This window comes from Nicotiana attenuata, unplaced genomic scaffold (genome assembly GCF_001879085.1).
Source record: "Nicotiana attenuata strain UT unplaced genomic scaffold, NIATTr2, whole genome shotgun sequence".
NCBI classification, from domain to species: Eukaryota; Viridiplantae; Streptophyta; class Magnoliopsida; order Solanales; family Solanaceae; genus Nicotiana; species Nicotiana attenuata.
Window position 1 is genome coordinate 128,483 of NW_017672527.1, and position 16,422 is coordinate 144,904.

The window sequence follows — 16,422 nt, forward strand, 5'->3', positions numbered from 1 at the left end:
GCCTTAGAATTTTGCTCCTTTGAAACCACAAATAAGCCTAACATCCCTTCTCTTTAGGATTAGTAGTCCTCATGCCTCCGATACTGATAGGATTGGGACGGGTAGTAGCATGCAATAGGTAAACGAGACGATTCCGCGCTTTAATACCTTAACGGGGTGGGAAGGGTAGATATGAATATGATGACCATGCGATAATGTCACGTGTAGCCCCTCATCGAGGAGTGATTACCGGGCATTGTGTGGGGTGATCCATATTATTAATAAACCTAGGACCCCTCTCCCTTTATTTCTTTCTTTTCAGCATTTTACTTCTTTATTTTTAAAATCAGTTTTTTTAATTACTCTTTCAAACCTTGTTTACTTTCAAACCTTTATATGATGAAATCCCCTCTTATTTGAGCCCTATTTGTCTATGTGATAATTGTACCCAAATTCAAAATAATAGTATGGCCGGAAACCACACTAGCTGATTCTGAGGGGTGCCTAACACCTTCCCCTTAGAATAATTTCAAGCCCCCTGCCCAATCTCTGGTTACTCAAATCAAATGTCCTTGGTGTCCTAATGCACCCTAATCATTAGGTGGCGACTCTTTAAATCAAACCCAATTCCCAAAAGGAATGAGTTGTCCTCCCAAATGTCATAAACCCGATTTCGCGAGAAAAATGGGGCGCGACAACTATATCATAGCTCCTTTTGACAAGGTCTCTCCAATCTTTTTCAGTAGAACAGATTCGATCCCATCATCCTCCAAGTTGTTCCCCTTGATGGCGCATGTGTAGGAGGTCACATGTTCATTTGGATCAGTCGTTCCATTATACTTCGGGATTTCGGGCATACGGAACTTCTTAGGGATCGACTTCGGAGCTGCGCTCGGAGGGAAAGGCTTTTTGACAAACTTTCTGGAATCTAGGCCTTTCAGTATCGGTGGTGCTCCTAGGATTTGGTCGACCCTGGAGTTATAGGTCTCCACTTTTTTGTTGTCAGCTTCGATTTTCTTTTCTCCCAATTCTACCCGTTTTGTTAATTCCTCGAGCATCTTTATTATTTCGGGATTGGTCCCGAGTTCAGCTTCACTCGGCCTTTCTGTGACCGGTTTATTTCTGTGAGAGTTTTTCCAGGATGGTTCGGGCTCAACTCTGCTGGGGGCGCGTCTTTGGTTCTACAACTGGCTATCGCTTCCTGTTGAGCCTGTAACATTTCGAAGATCACCCGCAAGTTTATCCCATCGCCTTCACTGCTGTGCGTATCCCTGGCTACCAACCTGGTTCCCCTGTGAATGCTATTTTCCGGATCGGTGGGCAAGTTAGCATCGATGGCCACATGAGAGTTGGCGTCGATTGGGTCTGCGACCGGGGCCCCGTTAGGGTCAGCAGGGTGAACCTCGTTGCTGGGCACTATAGTGTTGTTCTCGCCGTGGTGGCCAGATTCAACATCAACTGTTCAAGTGAGCGGATTGAGAGTTTGATATCCTTAAGTTTTCCTAAAATTAAGATCTTAAAGAGCAATAATAAAGCAGAGAATGTTGTGGAAATTTGTATCAAATTGGCGCTATTATCCTTAGCCCCACGGTGGGGCGCTAAACTATTTACCCTAAAAAATGGATAACAATTAAATTTATAAGTGGTTTTAAGGGTATGTAGATTAATTCAATACAAATGATAAATTGCGTTAGATTAAACAGATAAAGGACGTGAAATGATAAATTGTCAAACCAATTATGGGGAGTGAACCCGGACTCGGTAACAGCTTTAATGTAATGTCTGCCTTCGATCCCGGCGCGTAATATTGAAGAACTGATGAACAACAGTAAGAACTTTAAATAGAAGAGAAAATAAGAATAAAATTGCTTTGGTATGCGTGTTACAATGGCTCTAATCAATAGTCAGGTTCCCTTTTATAGTAGGGGAGTTTGACCCTAAATATAATTCCATAAAAGGTAAAAATCTTCCGTTTTACTAACCACTCATCCCCTGCCAATACGTGCCGAGATTCACGCCGTGACACCCAGCTGGGCACGGATATCACGGTCCTTTGTTGGTTGTGCTCAATTATCTGATAACGTTTTTCGAAGTCTAGGGATTCGAATCGGACCTGGGGGCGTGGTTCCGATTCCTCTGAAGGTAGGTGTTTGCCCGGACCTCAACTCGAGGGGCTCCTTGCCTCGATTTCGATTCCTCACATTTAGATTTCTGCTCTGTTTACTTCATTGAGAACCGAAGCGCTCAAAGGGCTTGGTTTCACCCGTATACAATTATATTGGGTAAAATATGGAGTTTACATGTGGCCATTCCTCGAGTAGACACATGGCAGTGGCGACAAGATGGAGATGAGCCAGCAGTCAACCAATATTGGATACAAACATGTGACTGGCACTATGTGAATTTCGAGGACACAAAGATCCAAGGCAAAAATTTGAAAGCACACCATTCAAAGGACACTGGTTGAAGAAAATAACATAAAAGGAACAACCGTTACAGAAATCTTAACATTTATTCCTAACGTTATACAATCATCAAGAAAGGTTTTATTCATCTCTAAGAAGGCGAGATTTAAGGATCTTATCTCCTCGAATTTAATTATAAATAGCAACATTTGTAATGTAGAACGTAGTTGATCTTTAAACCGCAAATGCTCTATCAAAAGCTATGCAAATTACATAACCGAACGTGGTTAAAAAGTTCATTCAGATTTAGTATTTGATGTAAATACTAAGTGTGAATAATCTTTTAGATGATAAGCTTTCTACTCCGTCCCACAAATTATATGTTCATGTATAGTTTGGATTGTTTTTTCTTATTGGTAGTCTCATTTAGGGTCCGTTTGGCCATAAAATAATTCCTTCTTTCGATTTTTTTTCTCGAAATTTGTGTTTGGTCATGAAATTTTTGATTTTCACTTGAAGATAAATTTCAAATATTTTTGAAAATTTGAAAAATTTCAAAAAGTTATTTTTCAAAATTTGCACTTCATATCATTCACAACAACAACAACAACCCAGTATAATCCCACAAGTGGGGTATGGGGAGGGTAGGATGTATGCAGCCTATCCCTACCCTGGAAGGGCAGATAGACTGTTTCCGATAGACCATCGGCTAAAGAAGGAGTTTAGATCATTCACAAAAATTCAAAAATAGCTCAAACAAGATACGTGGTATAATATAAATAATTGTATACTAGATAAATTGAGATAAACTTTTATTTCTAATTTTAACCTTGAATTATTTAAAAGACTTTAGGAGAGAGCCTTGGAGAAGGACATCTTTGTCATTTAGTTTTTATCTCAAAATAAATTCCACCCTCAATATGGGATAGAATAATACCCCATTGTGGGATTAATTGATAGCGAAATTTGCTAATTTCGAGTTCCAAAATTCAGCCAAATGCGGGTTGACATAATTTCGCATCTAATTACCAAATTATCCCTTAAACCAGGGGTGGAGGAAGAGTTTGGCTGTCGACTTCATCTAAATCCAATATTTTCGACACGGAACATCAATTTATGTGTAAAAATTCATTAAAAATGCAATAAATGGTAGGTCTGAACCCATAGCTTTAAAAATATAGTGGGTTTAATGCTAAAATCTTAAAAGTTGAACCCATAAAATTTAAATCCTGAATCCGCCTCTGCCTTAAACCTTACTTGTTTATTTAATGGTCTTTTCTCGGCTAATTTATTATAATTCATGCTCAATTTATGTGACTGTTTTCAAATATCGAGAATTAATTTCTTTGTTTATAACCAACAATAAGTGTTGATCCGAAAGTTATTCCTTTACATATTCTTTTGTGACAAGATGTGATAAGAGATATGATTAGACTACACTGAGGTTATTGGAAAGAGTGAAAAATAATTAAAAAAGAGTTAGTGTGTTTGACCACTTTTTTTTCCCCAAAAAAATATATTTTCAGGGTCAGTTTGGCCATAATTTTTTTTATTACTTCTTATTGTTTTTTTTTATAATTTTTTCGGTATTAGTATTTGGCCAGAAATTTTTTAAATTTCATTTAAGTTATTTTGAAATTTTTTCGAAAATTTAGAAAACTCCAAAATGTTATTTGTTAAAATATTTTACTTCAAATCAGTCACAAAAATTCAAAAACAACTCTAAATTGTATTTATGTCCAAACACAACTCAAATTTTCAAATACCATATTCACTTGAATTTTTTTTTCTTTTTTTTCTGAAATTTCGTAATTCTAATGTTAAACGCTCACTTAGACATTCAATTACAAAAAAGACATTTACATCTTAACTTTACAATTAATATTATTTAAAAAGATTTTTAAATTATTTATCATTAAAGACTTTGATTAAGTTTTTCAATTTTACTTAATTAACATGTTCCATTTTTTGTCCAAAAATTTGATGAGATTTACCGAAAGAAAGAAGTGTTGAAGATAATAAAAGAGAAAAACCACGGTGAAGAAAGTAAAGGAATTTTTTTTTTTTCAATAACTGGATTTCTCTTATTGAAAAACAAATTAACTATTAGTCAAAATCATATTTCTTTTTAACTAAATACCTTAAATTTCTATTTAAAAAAAAAGTAAAATTTTTGGAATACCTAGCTAAACGGCCTTTATAGATTCTCCTTTTTCATATTTGTTTTGTCCCCAATTATTCATTCCTTAAAAAGGAAAAAAAGGAGATATATTTTTTTTAGTATTTACCCTTTCTCAATCAGACAGATAGATTTTTCCCAGTTTCGTAAATCTTTGGTACCTACACTACACTAGTCAAAAAAGGTCCCCATTTTTCTTTTCTTTTTCTTTTCAGGACTCCCATTTTCTTTCATAATTCTTAAAATTACCGTTCAAATACAGAGTTATTAGTATTACTTCCTCCGTCCTATGCTCCGATTTTGAGAGCCAAATGAATTTACTTTGACTGTAATTTATTCATTTTATTTTTAAATATTTTTAAATTAATAATAATAATTAATATTACTTATAGTATTTTTTATGTAAGTTTTAAATATATAAATTTTATTTCGAAAAAATTAAAAGATTGAGGTAAGTTATTTTCGCTTAACCTACAGATTACAAATTCGAGCCGTGGAAGCACCCGTGTGTATATGGTAAAATCAGTTCGTATTGAATACTCAAATAATAGAGCCACATGTGGAACCGAAGATAGAGGGAAGCTAGGCAAGTAGAGACCAAGGCCGGGGACAGCTTCGATTGGAACCAGACAGACCTCGAGGGAATATTGCTAATGAAGACAAACGAATGTTTGTTATCCGATGACATTCGATGAAGGATATTTTTCAGTATTAAATACACAATCCGTTTCACAGAATTTTGGCATTCATAGCCTGGCGTTACACATTCATCAATGGCTTCTATACTTGTCATTTAAGAGGGGCTTGACCTAGGACCTTTTTTCCCTAGGTATAATAATAAATGGTGACTTCAACAACCGTCGTAGGGCACGAAGTTTCTGACAGAATGATACCACACATTGTTCTAAACTTAATAATACTTTATTTTTTGTCTTTTGGTATTCTTATTGCTGCCTTCGAAAGCCTTGCTCCCCGAACCAGCTATTTGCTGTCTTATCTCTATTTCTACGCTAAATCTTGCATTTTATTTAATTTATTTATCATTTTGGGATTAAATGGATTCGCTTGTCTATAAACTACGTTACAAATTCAACTATACTATTTTACGGGTAAATACCATGCTTGCATTCGGATAGACCGTCTATATAAACACCCTTTGAAGTACGATCTTCTTCAAATCCTAGGTGAATATGAAATATCTTATGCATCGGATTATTTTCTTTTGTATGTCCAAATACATAATTAAAATTAAAAAAATTTGAATTTCAAAAAGTGAAAAGTGTCAGGAATAACTTTCTTCTCGTACCCCTCGCTTCATAAAGACAAAAGGTAATCGTCAATTTACGCCCCAAAACTTTCCCTTTTTACCTATCTCTCTTTCCTCCATTATTTCACATTCAAATCGTACAAAACCCTACAATTTCTCTCTCAAAATCTCCGTTTTTTCTGCATTATATGTAAAAAATTACAAAAATTGCGACTATTGTTTGCCGATTTTGAAGTGAATTTTTTGGTATGGATTATAATTTGAAGTATAAATCGGTAGATGAACCATTTTCATCACAACAACACCAACCTCCTCCTTATAGACAGCAGCATCAGTCTTCAACTCTTACTTACTTCACTCAACAAGCAATTCGTGGTCTGTTCCTTTTCTCTATTTTTTTAAAATTCTTTTTCTGTTCAATGATCAGTTTTTATAGTAACGGGAAGGGAAATCTCGGCTTTATTTGTGTTTGCTGTTAGCTATATTTACAGAGATTGTAGTTAATTAAGGATTCGGTAAAGTGTATTGCTTATGGTCAAATGGTTGCAACTTTTACTGTTAGTATTGCTATATAGTTTAGTTACTATAATAAAGTGAAAATAGTTTATTAATTAAAACTGTGATTTTTCAGGAAAGTTGGTGATATGTGCTGGATTCAGAAAATCTCACATTGAAAGTGCTGTGTGAGGAATAAGTCTTAAGTGTTACATTAAAAATTTAATTTAATTTTTGGAAAATTTTAAATAGTGGAAGGAAATTTGAAAGATTTCAACTTTTTTGGAAACAATAAAACCATCAAAGATTAATTTTTTTACTTCTTGACATTGTTCCATTTTCAAAGCTTTTGCGTTTGGATTATTGGTAAAATGCTTGTTGTATCCAAAGAAGAGCATTATTTGCTATCCCTAAAAGTCAGGAATCACTCGTTTCTGAAAGTGTTTTCACACCCCAAACGCCCTTTTTCTTTATTCCGTGATCTTGTTTCTTCTTTACTATTTCCAAATAAGTATGACTCTCCTAAAGTATTTGTCTTAGCCTTTGTGAAGTTCATTTAAGAGATATATTGACTTTTGAATCCTCTAACGTCCTGGAATTGTCTATCTGCATTAACCAAAACAGAATTGAAGCGGATGAAGTGTAGTTACTTACTAGAGATAAATTTCTAAGTTTGGCTTTTTCATTGCTCTCTGACTTCTATTGGCTGAATGCTCCTGCATTGTACAATATAGTTTGTTCATTGTTCATTGAGACTAAAATATTGTTCTTTGTGATTTTTATCACAAGTTTCAGCTGGCTACATGGCGCCTCATTCTGGAAACGCACTTGATCATTTCCAACACCAACCCACCAATTTGCATGAGGCAATGAGGAGAGAGATTGAGAATCCCGCCATTATGCGTGAGGCAATTATGAGAGAAATTGAGAAGGAGCGTATTAGAGAGGAGATTATTGCAGAAGAGATGGCTCGAAGACGCATGTTGGAGTATGAAGTAAGAAGAGAGCTCTTGATGGAAAGACAACTAGCAAAGCTGAGTGGAGAAAGATTTCCTCCTTTTCCTTCACCTGTAATGAGTTTTTCACCGACGCTTCCATTCTTGAAGCAACAGAGTGATGCAAGGTGCATAGAGGAGAGAATCGCAAGATCACTTGAGGGGAGGATGGGAAAGGAAATATCAGTCTCTGGACTGGGTGCAAGAAATGAGATCAGGAGACTCGATATAGTACCATTTGAGGAGCGGATTTCAGAGATTCCTTTTCAGCAACGAAGTGTGGAACCAAAGGTTTCTGCTTTGAAGCCTGTATCCCATAGTGCGGAGCGAATGATTTCTGAATTGCAGCCCTCTTTGGAGCCTAGCAAAGAGAAAGACAGGATCATCTTGCTGGTCAGTTTCTGTTCTTCTTGTTCATCCTGCATATGTTCGTATTTCATTTGCTTTCCTGAATTTGAGGGTATATGTGATTTTCTGATCTATTGCCTTGTGTTGTTGGATGTGTTTCTATTTGAGGGATTTTTAGTCTACATGGAATCTAGTTTCAGCATTAATGCAGTATCTTTTCTCGTGCGGCTTGCAACTTGTATGCCATTTCACGTCAGAAGAAACATAATCTTGTACATGCATAAAACATAAATTAAAGTGTTGATGGATTCAGATGCTATTTGAAATTAGTCGAAGATGTGAAAAAAGATGTCCCTACTGCACAGTTTTTATATCCCTTGTACACTTATTATAATTGGTAATGTTTTCCTTAATCTTTTTTTTTTTTTTTCTCCCTTGAGTGGTGGGAGTAGTTAGATAGCACTGTTTATTCTGTATACAATTCAAGATGCATTGCTCTTGATAAAAAACAATTCAAGATACATTGCTAAATTCAGTCAATACATAAAATCCATCTTTATGCTTTAATACCGGTTTGTAACTAACATAACGGTTTGTAAATAACTTAAGGGTCTCTGGACCAATCCAATCCTGCCTATTGCAGCTAAGCTTAGGACTGTGTTCATATACTTATACATTATCTTTAAGTCCATTCTCTCATTGATTTTTGGTCTCTCTCTCTCTCTCTCTGTGTGTGTGTGTGTGTGTGTCCTTAAATTTCCCTTTTCCTTGCATGCTTACTCCTTTATTCAGCGGTAGAGTCTTAATAGGGTCCTTGGTGTGCCTCAAACATGGCAATCTCTTCTAGAAAGAATGAGGATGTAGATCAACTCTATTCACCTGACAGTGGTATACAATGTACAATAGATGTCCTTGCTTATAACTGTAATGAATTTTCCTTGAATCTCTGTTGGCATGTGGCTGGAATAATATTTTTTTTAATCAAGTAACAAAAATTTCATTAATGAAGAGCCTAAATGCCTGTTTACAAGAAGTATACAAAAATAGAGAACCTCACAACAAAATATGGTTCTCGACAAACGACACCCAGACTTCTATGCAAAGGAATCTCATGGGTGCACCAAAACATAATAAGGGAAAAGAGGATTCTCCTCAAATGAACTAATCCCTTCTCTATCCTATCAAAAGCTTTCCTATTTCTATTTATGTCCCCAAAAGCATACTGTACTATCATCACCCACTCTAAACCCTCACAATGTGTGGCTGGAATAATCTAAATGACCTTGGTGAATCTTCAGGACCCCCAAACCCCACTTGTGGGATAACACTGGGTATGTTGTTGAATCTTCAGGACAGATTGCGGTAACCTAGTTTTGTATTCTGTTTTAGGAGAAACTTTTGGTCTTTGCATCTATCATCTCAACTTAGAATTGCTGGTCCTTTTTTAATTTAGAGCTCAACTTTAAAGATTTTATAAAGCTAAGGTAGCATAAGTTATTATTTTCCTAAAAGACTATGTAGTCTTCCACAAACTCTACCAAGGAGGAGTGTTATGAGAATCCCATTTATTCTCCTGTTCTCTTATTGGGTTTCCCTTCTCGTCCTCTCAACAATGTGACGAATATGCCACGCTTCCACTTTAAGTCGAGTAACAACAGCTCTCAAAGTCCGAAATGTGTCGGTTAGGTTATGGTGAGGATAGACCTAAGAGGATTAAAGAGATGAACCTTAGGTTGACATGGCAATGGTTCACAAACTCAAAGGGATAAATTGAAATGATTTTTTTTTCTTCTGTACAGTAATTATCTCACTTAGGTTCTGTCGATGTCAAATAAGAAAAATGACGAAAGAAACTTACGGTGGAGCAATTTTGGAAGTAACCATGTAACTTGAGCAATAATTAATGTCATTAGATAGTTATGACTAGACAATCAATGTCATTATATTGGCTAGACATATAATAATGTTATTAGATAGTTCCTACATGCTATTGGCTTTCCAAGAAGAAAATAATTATACTTATTTTGCAATTTATATAATACTGTTTTTTGGTTTAGAAATGATATTTTGTTGTATTTTTGTAAACAAAGATCAGCTTTTATCTTCGACGTTATGGATTAGGTAAAAAACAAAAAATCGTTGATTTTATGCAATTATATTAAAGAAGAGTGAAAACTAAAGGAATAAACAATAAGCTTTGCTGAAAATGTTGAACTACTTTTTATATAGCTTTGTTTATGAGGGACAATTTGGTCATTTAAGTTTTGTGTGTAGAAATTGTACAAATGTACAATGTTATTAAAACTATTTTTTATCTTAAGATGATATGTTTAACTATTATACATAATTATATTAAATTTTCAGTTCGCTTTGAGTCACCATACAAAATAAGAAGCAATCGATATCATTGTCTTGACTTTTTTTTTCTTATTATTAACTGTTTCTTTAATACAACATACATGTCTATTTAAGACATTTAATGAAACAATTCTTTGTTTAATATTTAGAATATAATTCCCATATCATGCATGCTATCAGTTTTCCAAGTCAAAATCGTTATGTTGGTAGATTTGGTCAATTTAAGTTTTTGGAAAAGTGATAGCATGCACGATATGAGAACTACCATTTAAATATTAGATGAAAGCTATTTCATTTAATATCTTAAATAGACATGTATGAACAAAATAGTTAATTACTAATAAGAAAAGAAAACCAAGACAATGACGTTGATTACTTCTTATTTGTCTCGTGACTCTAAGCGCATTGAAAATTTGATATAATTAACGATAGGACATTGTGAGAATAACTTGATCTGTAGTAGACAATTGATTGCTATGGATTTAATATTAGGAAAACGCATTTTAAATCTTTAGTAAATAAGTGATTGACTAAGCTTAAGGTTTCTGTTAGCCATTGGGACATGGCGCAATCAAGTTCTAGTAAAGGCTGGCAATTGCGAGCATTTGTTAATCATAATAATTTACAAGCATGAGAATTTTGTAGAAGTAGAGAACTTGTGAAATGAGATGGTCCACTTGGATTAAATGGATTTAGTGAGAGTAGTTAAGTAGGCATGCAGGTGAAATCTTGGGAATCCATATTGGAGAGGCTTGATTAGGAGAAAATGTCTGGTAAATATTGTTTCTAGTCTAAGGTGAAGGGCTAGGAGATGGTACATTTTATATTTATCATTATCTATGGTTAAAAGGTTAGAGTGAAGAGATGCTGCATTAATTCATCTCAGTTGAATAAGTGATTAGTACGGTTTAAGAGTTGGTCCATTTAATCCTTAGAACATAAGAGATTGTCTAGGCTTTAGAGTTAGGTTAGGAGATAATGAATTTACCATCTAATCTCTCCGTCCCAATTTTTGTGGTGGTGTTTGAATTGGCATGGAGTTCAAGAAAGAAAGGACGACGGTTAAAATATATGGTCTCAAACATGCCATAGATATTTGTAGCTATAAATCATCTCATAATTGTAAAGTAGAAAATTTAAAGTAAAATTGTTCTAAATAAGGAAGTATGACATTCTTTTTGGAACAAACTAAAAAGGAGAAAATATGATACATAAATTGGGACAGAGGAGTATTAGATGAGTGATTGGCGAGGGTCATGGAAAAATGTGATCTCTAAACATATCTTTTAAGTAACTTTATGGATTAATATAGTACTATTGAATGAGTTGGCTTAAAGATTAACACGTTGTGGCTAAGGCTTGCAATTGGGCCGGCCCGGGTCTGCGGGCTAAACGGACCAAACGGGCTGGCGCCGTTTGGCTTGCGATTGGTGGGCTCGTGGGCCGATTTTACCATTTAGGCCCATTTGGCCCGCCATGGGACCGGTCCCATGGCGGGCCAAACGGGCCCAATAGAATTTTGTTTAAAAAAAGAGCCGTTGGCTTTAAAAAAAGAGCCATTAGCTCTTCAAAAAATAGCCATTTAACCCCCAACTAATTTTTAACCCCAAACTTTTTATTATTACACTTTTTCCCTATTTTCTACTTACCCTCTCATTCTTTCATTTTTCTTACAAAATCAATATCAATCTATCAAAATCTCTCTCTAATTTTTTTCAATACTTGCTACAATTGCTTACTTTATAAAGAAAATAGTGAAAAAATTGTGAGTTTGCTACTATTTTTTACTTTATTCAAAAAAATAGTCAAAAAATATTGAGGTTAGAATTTGTGAAAAAATGTGAAGTTTGTGAATTGGAGTCTTCAACGATAATCAATTTTCAACAAGTTGTTCGTCAATTCGGTAAACTCGTTCCAACTCTTAAGTTTAATATTATGGTTTTGTTTGTTTTATTTAGTTGATATTACTTGATTAATTAAGTTGTCTTCCTTAAGAAATATTTTCGGGCACGGTAAAAGTAAGAATAAGGCAAAATCTAAGATTGACGAAACTAGTGGTACTGCTGTTCCTCCTCCCCCGGCACAGATCCAAACCCCGTAGCCATCCTGCACTTGCTATTCTTGATACCAATAATAGTTTATTACAATTTACCGACACTGAATTTTGTCATAATATTGCACCCGGTGATTTTTAGACCATGAATTAATGAATGCTCTCTACACTAATGATTATACTACTATCAATGAAAAAGATGATGAGGAAATTGTTTTTGATGAAACTTAACCGGACGATGATACACCCACCAGTCATTCTCCTGATGTTGACCCAACTAGTAACAGCATTGCTAATCATAATGATGACCCAACTGATACTCTCGTTTCTACCCCTACTTTTTCTAGAAAACCTACCAAACGGACAGAAACATATGCTGTTTGGCCATTTTTTACTCAACTAGTTGAAAAAAGTAAGGCTAAGTGTAAAACTTGTGGTGTAGAGTTAGCTTTTAAATATGCACCAACGTGGTCGGGGACGGGAACTCTGTCGAGACACATAGCTAAACACCCTAATGATAACGCCAAATATCTTCGCATGAAAGCTCTGGCCGAGGGGAAAAGTGCACCTAGTCCTAGTCAGACTGACCCTAGTGGTACTAGTTCAAATCAATTTCAACCAGGAATTAACACTGTTACCGGTGGTAGTTTATATTATGATCCAAAAAAAAGATCGGGAAGAATTGACAAAATTGGTAATTGTTATGTGCTTACTCTATAGTTTTCCTTCTGACTCTGCGTTTGTGCATTACATTAGAAAATTTATAATCATACTTATAAAGGTTTTCCTCGCACAATCGTAAAGAGCGATATTTATAAATATAAGCATGAATATGAACAATATTTGCGCTACTTATTTACTCATATAAATTGTCGTGTTGCTATTACAACTGATATTGGTAGAAGTAACAACGACTGTGATTACCTTACTGTTACATGTCATTGGATTGATGTGGATTGGATAATGCAAAAGCGCATAATGGCTTATAGAATAATTGCTTCACGGCACACAGGGCAGTTTATTGCTAGTACAGTTACTGAGTGGGCCGCAAATGGGCCAAATGAGCCGGTCTCTTTGCATCTCTAGATAAAGCAGGGCGCATATTAGGTTAATAGTAGGTTGCGTTATCTGGTAGTTTGATGTACTTTTCTTGTTGTGTACTGACACTGGCTTGGTGCCAAATTAGTAAAATTATTTTGAATCATAAAAAAGAGCATAAATTCTAACATTTACACTCTACTAATATCCATTGTGTGTTTTAAATCTTGCACTAACTAACGTCACTTTGCATTTGGTATATTAGTCAGTGTTGCTCTCATCAGTTATTTAGATTTTTATGAAAAATTGTGAATAGGCTTTCAGTTCCGTCCACCACTAATCAGGTTGTGAAAATTCAAGCAGTGCTTGTTCACGGACTTCTTTTGAGCATTTTGTTGCAGGGTAAGCCTAACACAAGTCTCTCTGGAGCAAAAAGGAAAGCTATCACGCCGCTAGCGGAGGTTGCCAGTAAGCCTCCGTCATTCAGTGTTCCAAAGACAAATGGTAAAGAGGACTGGAGTTGTGCGCTTTGCCAAGTTAGTGCGACGAGTGAGCGTGGTCTGAATGATCACCTCCAAGGAAAGAGGCATAAGTCCAAGGAGGCTGCTTTAATATCACAGAGGAATGGGAAGAACTATAGTATCGGTCTTTTCCCAAAGAAACCAAAAGTTGATGACAATCTCAACGTAAAACCGAAAGTTGAATTCTTACCTGGTTATAAATCAGTGGAGGGAACATCTCTAGAGATTTCGGAGAAAGAAGGTACAAAGGACAACGTCACACCATCTTCGCAACACCATGCTGATGGCTTGGAAAAAGGTGCAAATGCGGCTCAGGAAAAGCAAAAGACTAAGGCGACTAAGAAGAAAAAGTTCAAATTCTGGTGTGCAACATGCAAAGTAGGGGCTTTGTCAGAGAAATCGATGGAGGCACACAGGGTAGGGAAGAAGCATATGGCTCGGCTCCAGGAACTCAATGACCGCAGCGTTGCTACTTCAACTGGTAAGGTTGAAAGCACTCAAACTGTTAATGTAACACCAAACGATGTCGAAAAAACTGAAGTGGCCGATGATGTGGGTGCAACCGTCAATAGAATTAACCCCAAAGAACAAGAAGAAGCGGTCACCACAGGTGATAACTGAGTTAAGTCATGTTCAGTATTATCTGATTTATGTTAAGATGTAGAGGTTAGAAGAATCGTGAGGTGAACTGTTGCAGCTTGTCAACCAACTGTGATTTGAACTCTTAACTAATTTGAACTCAACCAACTGTCATTTACTTTTGTTGGTTTAGCTGCTTAATGCTACTGGCCGATTAGATGCCTTATTTGATTGTCCTTTGCGTTTCTAAAAAGGTATGCAAAAACTTAATCTTGCATAATTAAGATGAAATTAATCTTGAGGTGCACGGTTTTATAATTGTATTTACTTAAGCACTAAAACAATTATTTATAAACCAAAGGCTTTTCAATTGTTTAAAGGTGACTCATATATAGGGTTGATTCCCTACTCTTTAAGTCTTTATAGGTTTCTAATAGTTACTATATTTTTAGATATATCTAATTGCAAAATGATTTTGAGAATTTGATCTAACGAGTTACACATGAAAAATAGAAAAGAAAAATAAGTTACGTATTTATAAGGTATTGAATACTTTTAATTGTGTTAGGTTTATCGGGAAAAACATTGATAATTTGATTCAATGCAGATAATATTTCACCATGTCAAGAGTATCTTCAAAATAGTTTAGCTCAACAACTGATATTAGAGTCAATTGTTTGGCGGGACAATTATGAAGATGGCAAAGTGTGGTGTGGGGCCCGGCTTAGTGTGTTTGCTCGTATATGGACCGATTTACGACCTTTACTCGTAACTTTAAAAATGCATACACAACCTTTGGTCTCGGTAACCATAAATACTCGAATAATGTGGGCGGCAATAAATTAATCTCCAATTAGCTTATGAATATTGGTGGATCATGTGAAACTTAGTTCAAGGAAAAAATAAAATTAACCTCTCTGCACTATAAAAAGGAAATGAAAACAAGTACACAAAATAAGCTAAACCAGTTGCTTTATGTAAGCTTCTTCACATGTCTCATTCCATCTCTCTCCTAACCATGTGTTTGATGCATCAATCAAAAAGGGGCTATTTGATTAAGACCTCTCCCTCTTCCTTTCTTTCCTTCTTTCTTACACATATGCACATAAAGCCAATTTGTACACCTCAATCAAACAAGAACTCATAACCCCTTTTTGTAGTACGTGTTGTTTATATAAAATATAATGAAAAAATTCGGAAGTTTCTGGGGTGAATAGTGGCCGAAGCTAGGGTTGTTCCAAATCGAATCGTAACTGTTAATCGAACCGTAAAATTAGGTTATTCGCTTATTGATCTTGGGTTATCGGGATAATAGTTGGTGAACGGATTGAGATTTAATAATTAACGGCCTAACGCTTTGGAGACGGATTACTCAATTTCCTTATAGGATAAACCTTAACTCGTTACGAATTTTTGTATTTACACTTTTACCTCTATGTATATAAAGTACTATCCCATATTTCAGAGAGGAGACAAAAAAGAATCTCGAGTCCCAAGAATTATTATCTAAATTGATCTTTATGGTTGTTTACCTCGAAAATACGAGTAACAATTAAATTTGATTTATGGTTTTAAAGATACGTGATTTAGTTCAATACTAATTAATAACCAAGAAATCTAAAGTATAAATGAAAGGAACCAGAATGCAGGTCAGTCTCGACCTCGAGCCAAAGTGACCTCGAGATGGATCAAGAACAATAAAGCAAGAATAATAAAGCTAAAGGACAATTCTGATGAACAATGAGCGAAAATATAATATATTCATTGCCAATAATTGATGATGTTTACAAATGATTGGGGTCCCCTTCATATAATAGGGGAACCTTAAATAAGGAAGGAATCTTGCTCATTCTGTTACCAATTCATAACGACATTATCTCGAGGCCAGTCATATTAAGCTTCGACGTCCCTCGAACACTTAGTTCTTCGAGCCTTGTACTATGTCATCGAGCTCGAGCATAGTCCATCGAGCTTGAACTCGATCCATCCTGAACTCAGGCTTAAGGCAACCCCTCGAGCGCGGGATATTGGGCATACCCGATTTCGACCGTATACAAATAGTCCCTGCGTTTCTTAGAGTTAGATGATAAGAAACGATTTGAACCTCGATTTTCCGGAGTCTATGATGATGATGTCATTCCCGTGACATAGGCGCTCGAAGTGACCGAAATGTCCCGTCGGTTCGCTTCCCCAAAATATTAAATG

General features: G+C 35.5%; 1 protein-coding gene across 2 annotated transcripts; it reads left to right on the forward strand.

The window, feature by feature from the left end:
• The first annotated feature begins 5,883 nt into the window (after window positions 1–5,883).
• Window positions 5,884–14,448, forward strand: LOC109213546. Of its 2 annotated transcripts, none has more exons than XM_019377360.1 (3): window positions 5,884–6,205; window positions 7,115–7,713; window positions 13,519–14,448. In XM_019377360.1, the coding sequence occupies exons 1-3, from the start codon at window positions 6,079–6,081 to the stop codon at window positions 14,257–14,259; spliced, it is 1,467 nt and encodes a 488-aa protein (XP_019232905.1). In that variant the 5' UTR covers window positions 5,884–6,078; the 3' UTR covers window positions 14,260–14,448. The 2 variants fall into 2 exon arrangements, with proteins under 2 accessions (XP_019232905.1, XP_019232906.1); XM_019377361.1 differs by having other exon boundaries at window positions 7,121–7,713.
• Window positions 14,449–16,422: the final 1,974 nt, after the last annotated feature.

Coding starts and splice junctions, on each gene's coding strand:
- LOC109213546 (XM_019377360.1), top strand. CDS start 6,079: ATGGATTATAATTTGAAGTATAAATCGGTAGATGAACCATTTTCATCA. Junction 6,206..7,114: donor CACTCAACAAGCAATTCGTG/GTCTGTTCCTTT, acceptor TTTTATCACAAG/TTTCAGCTGGCTACATGGCG. Junction 7,714..13,518: donor AAGACAGGATCATCTTGCTG/GTCAGTTTCTGT, acceptor ATTTTGTTGCAG/GGTAAGCCTAACACAAGTCT.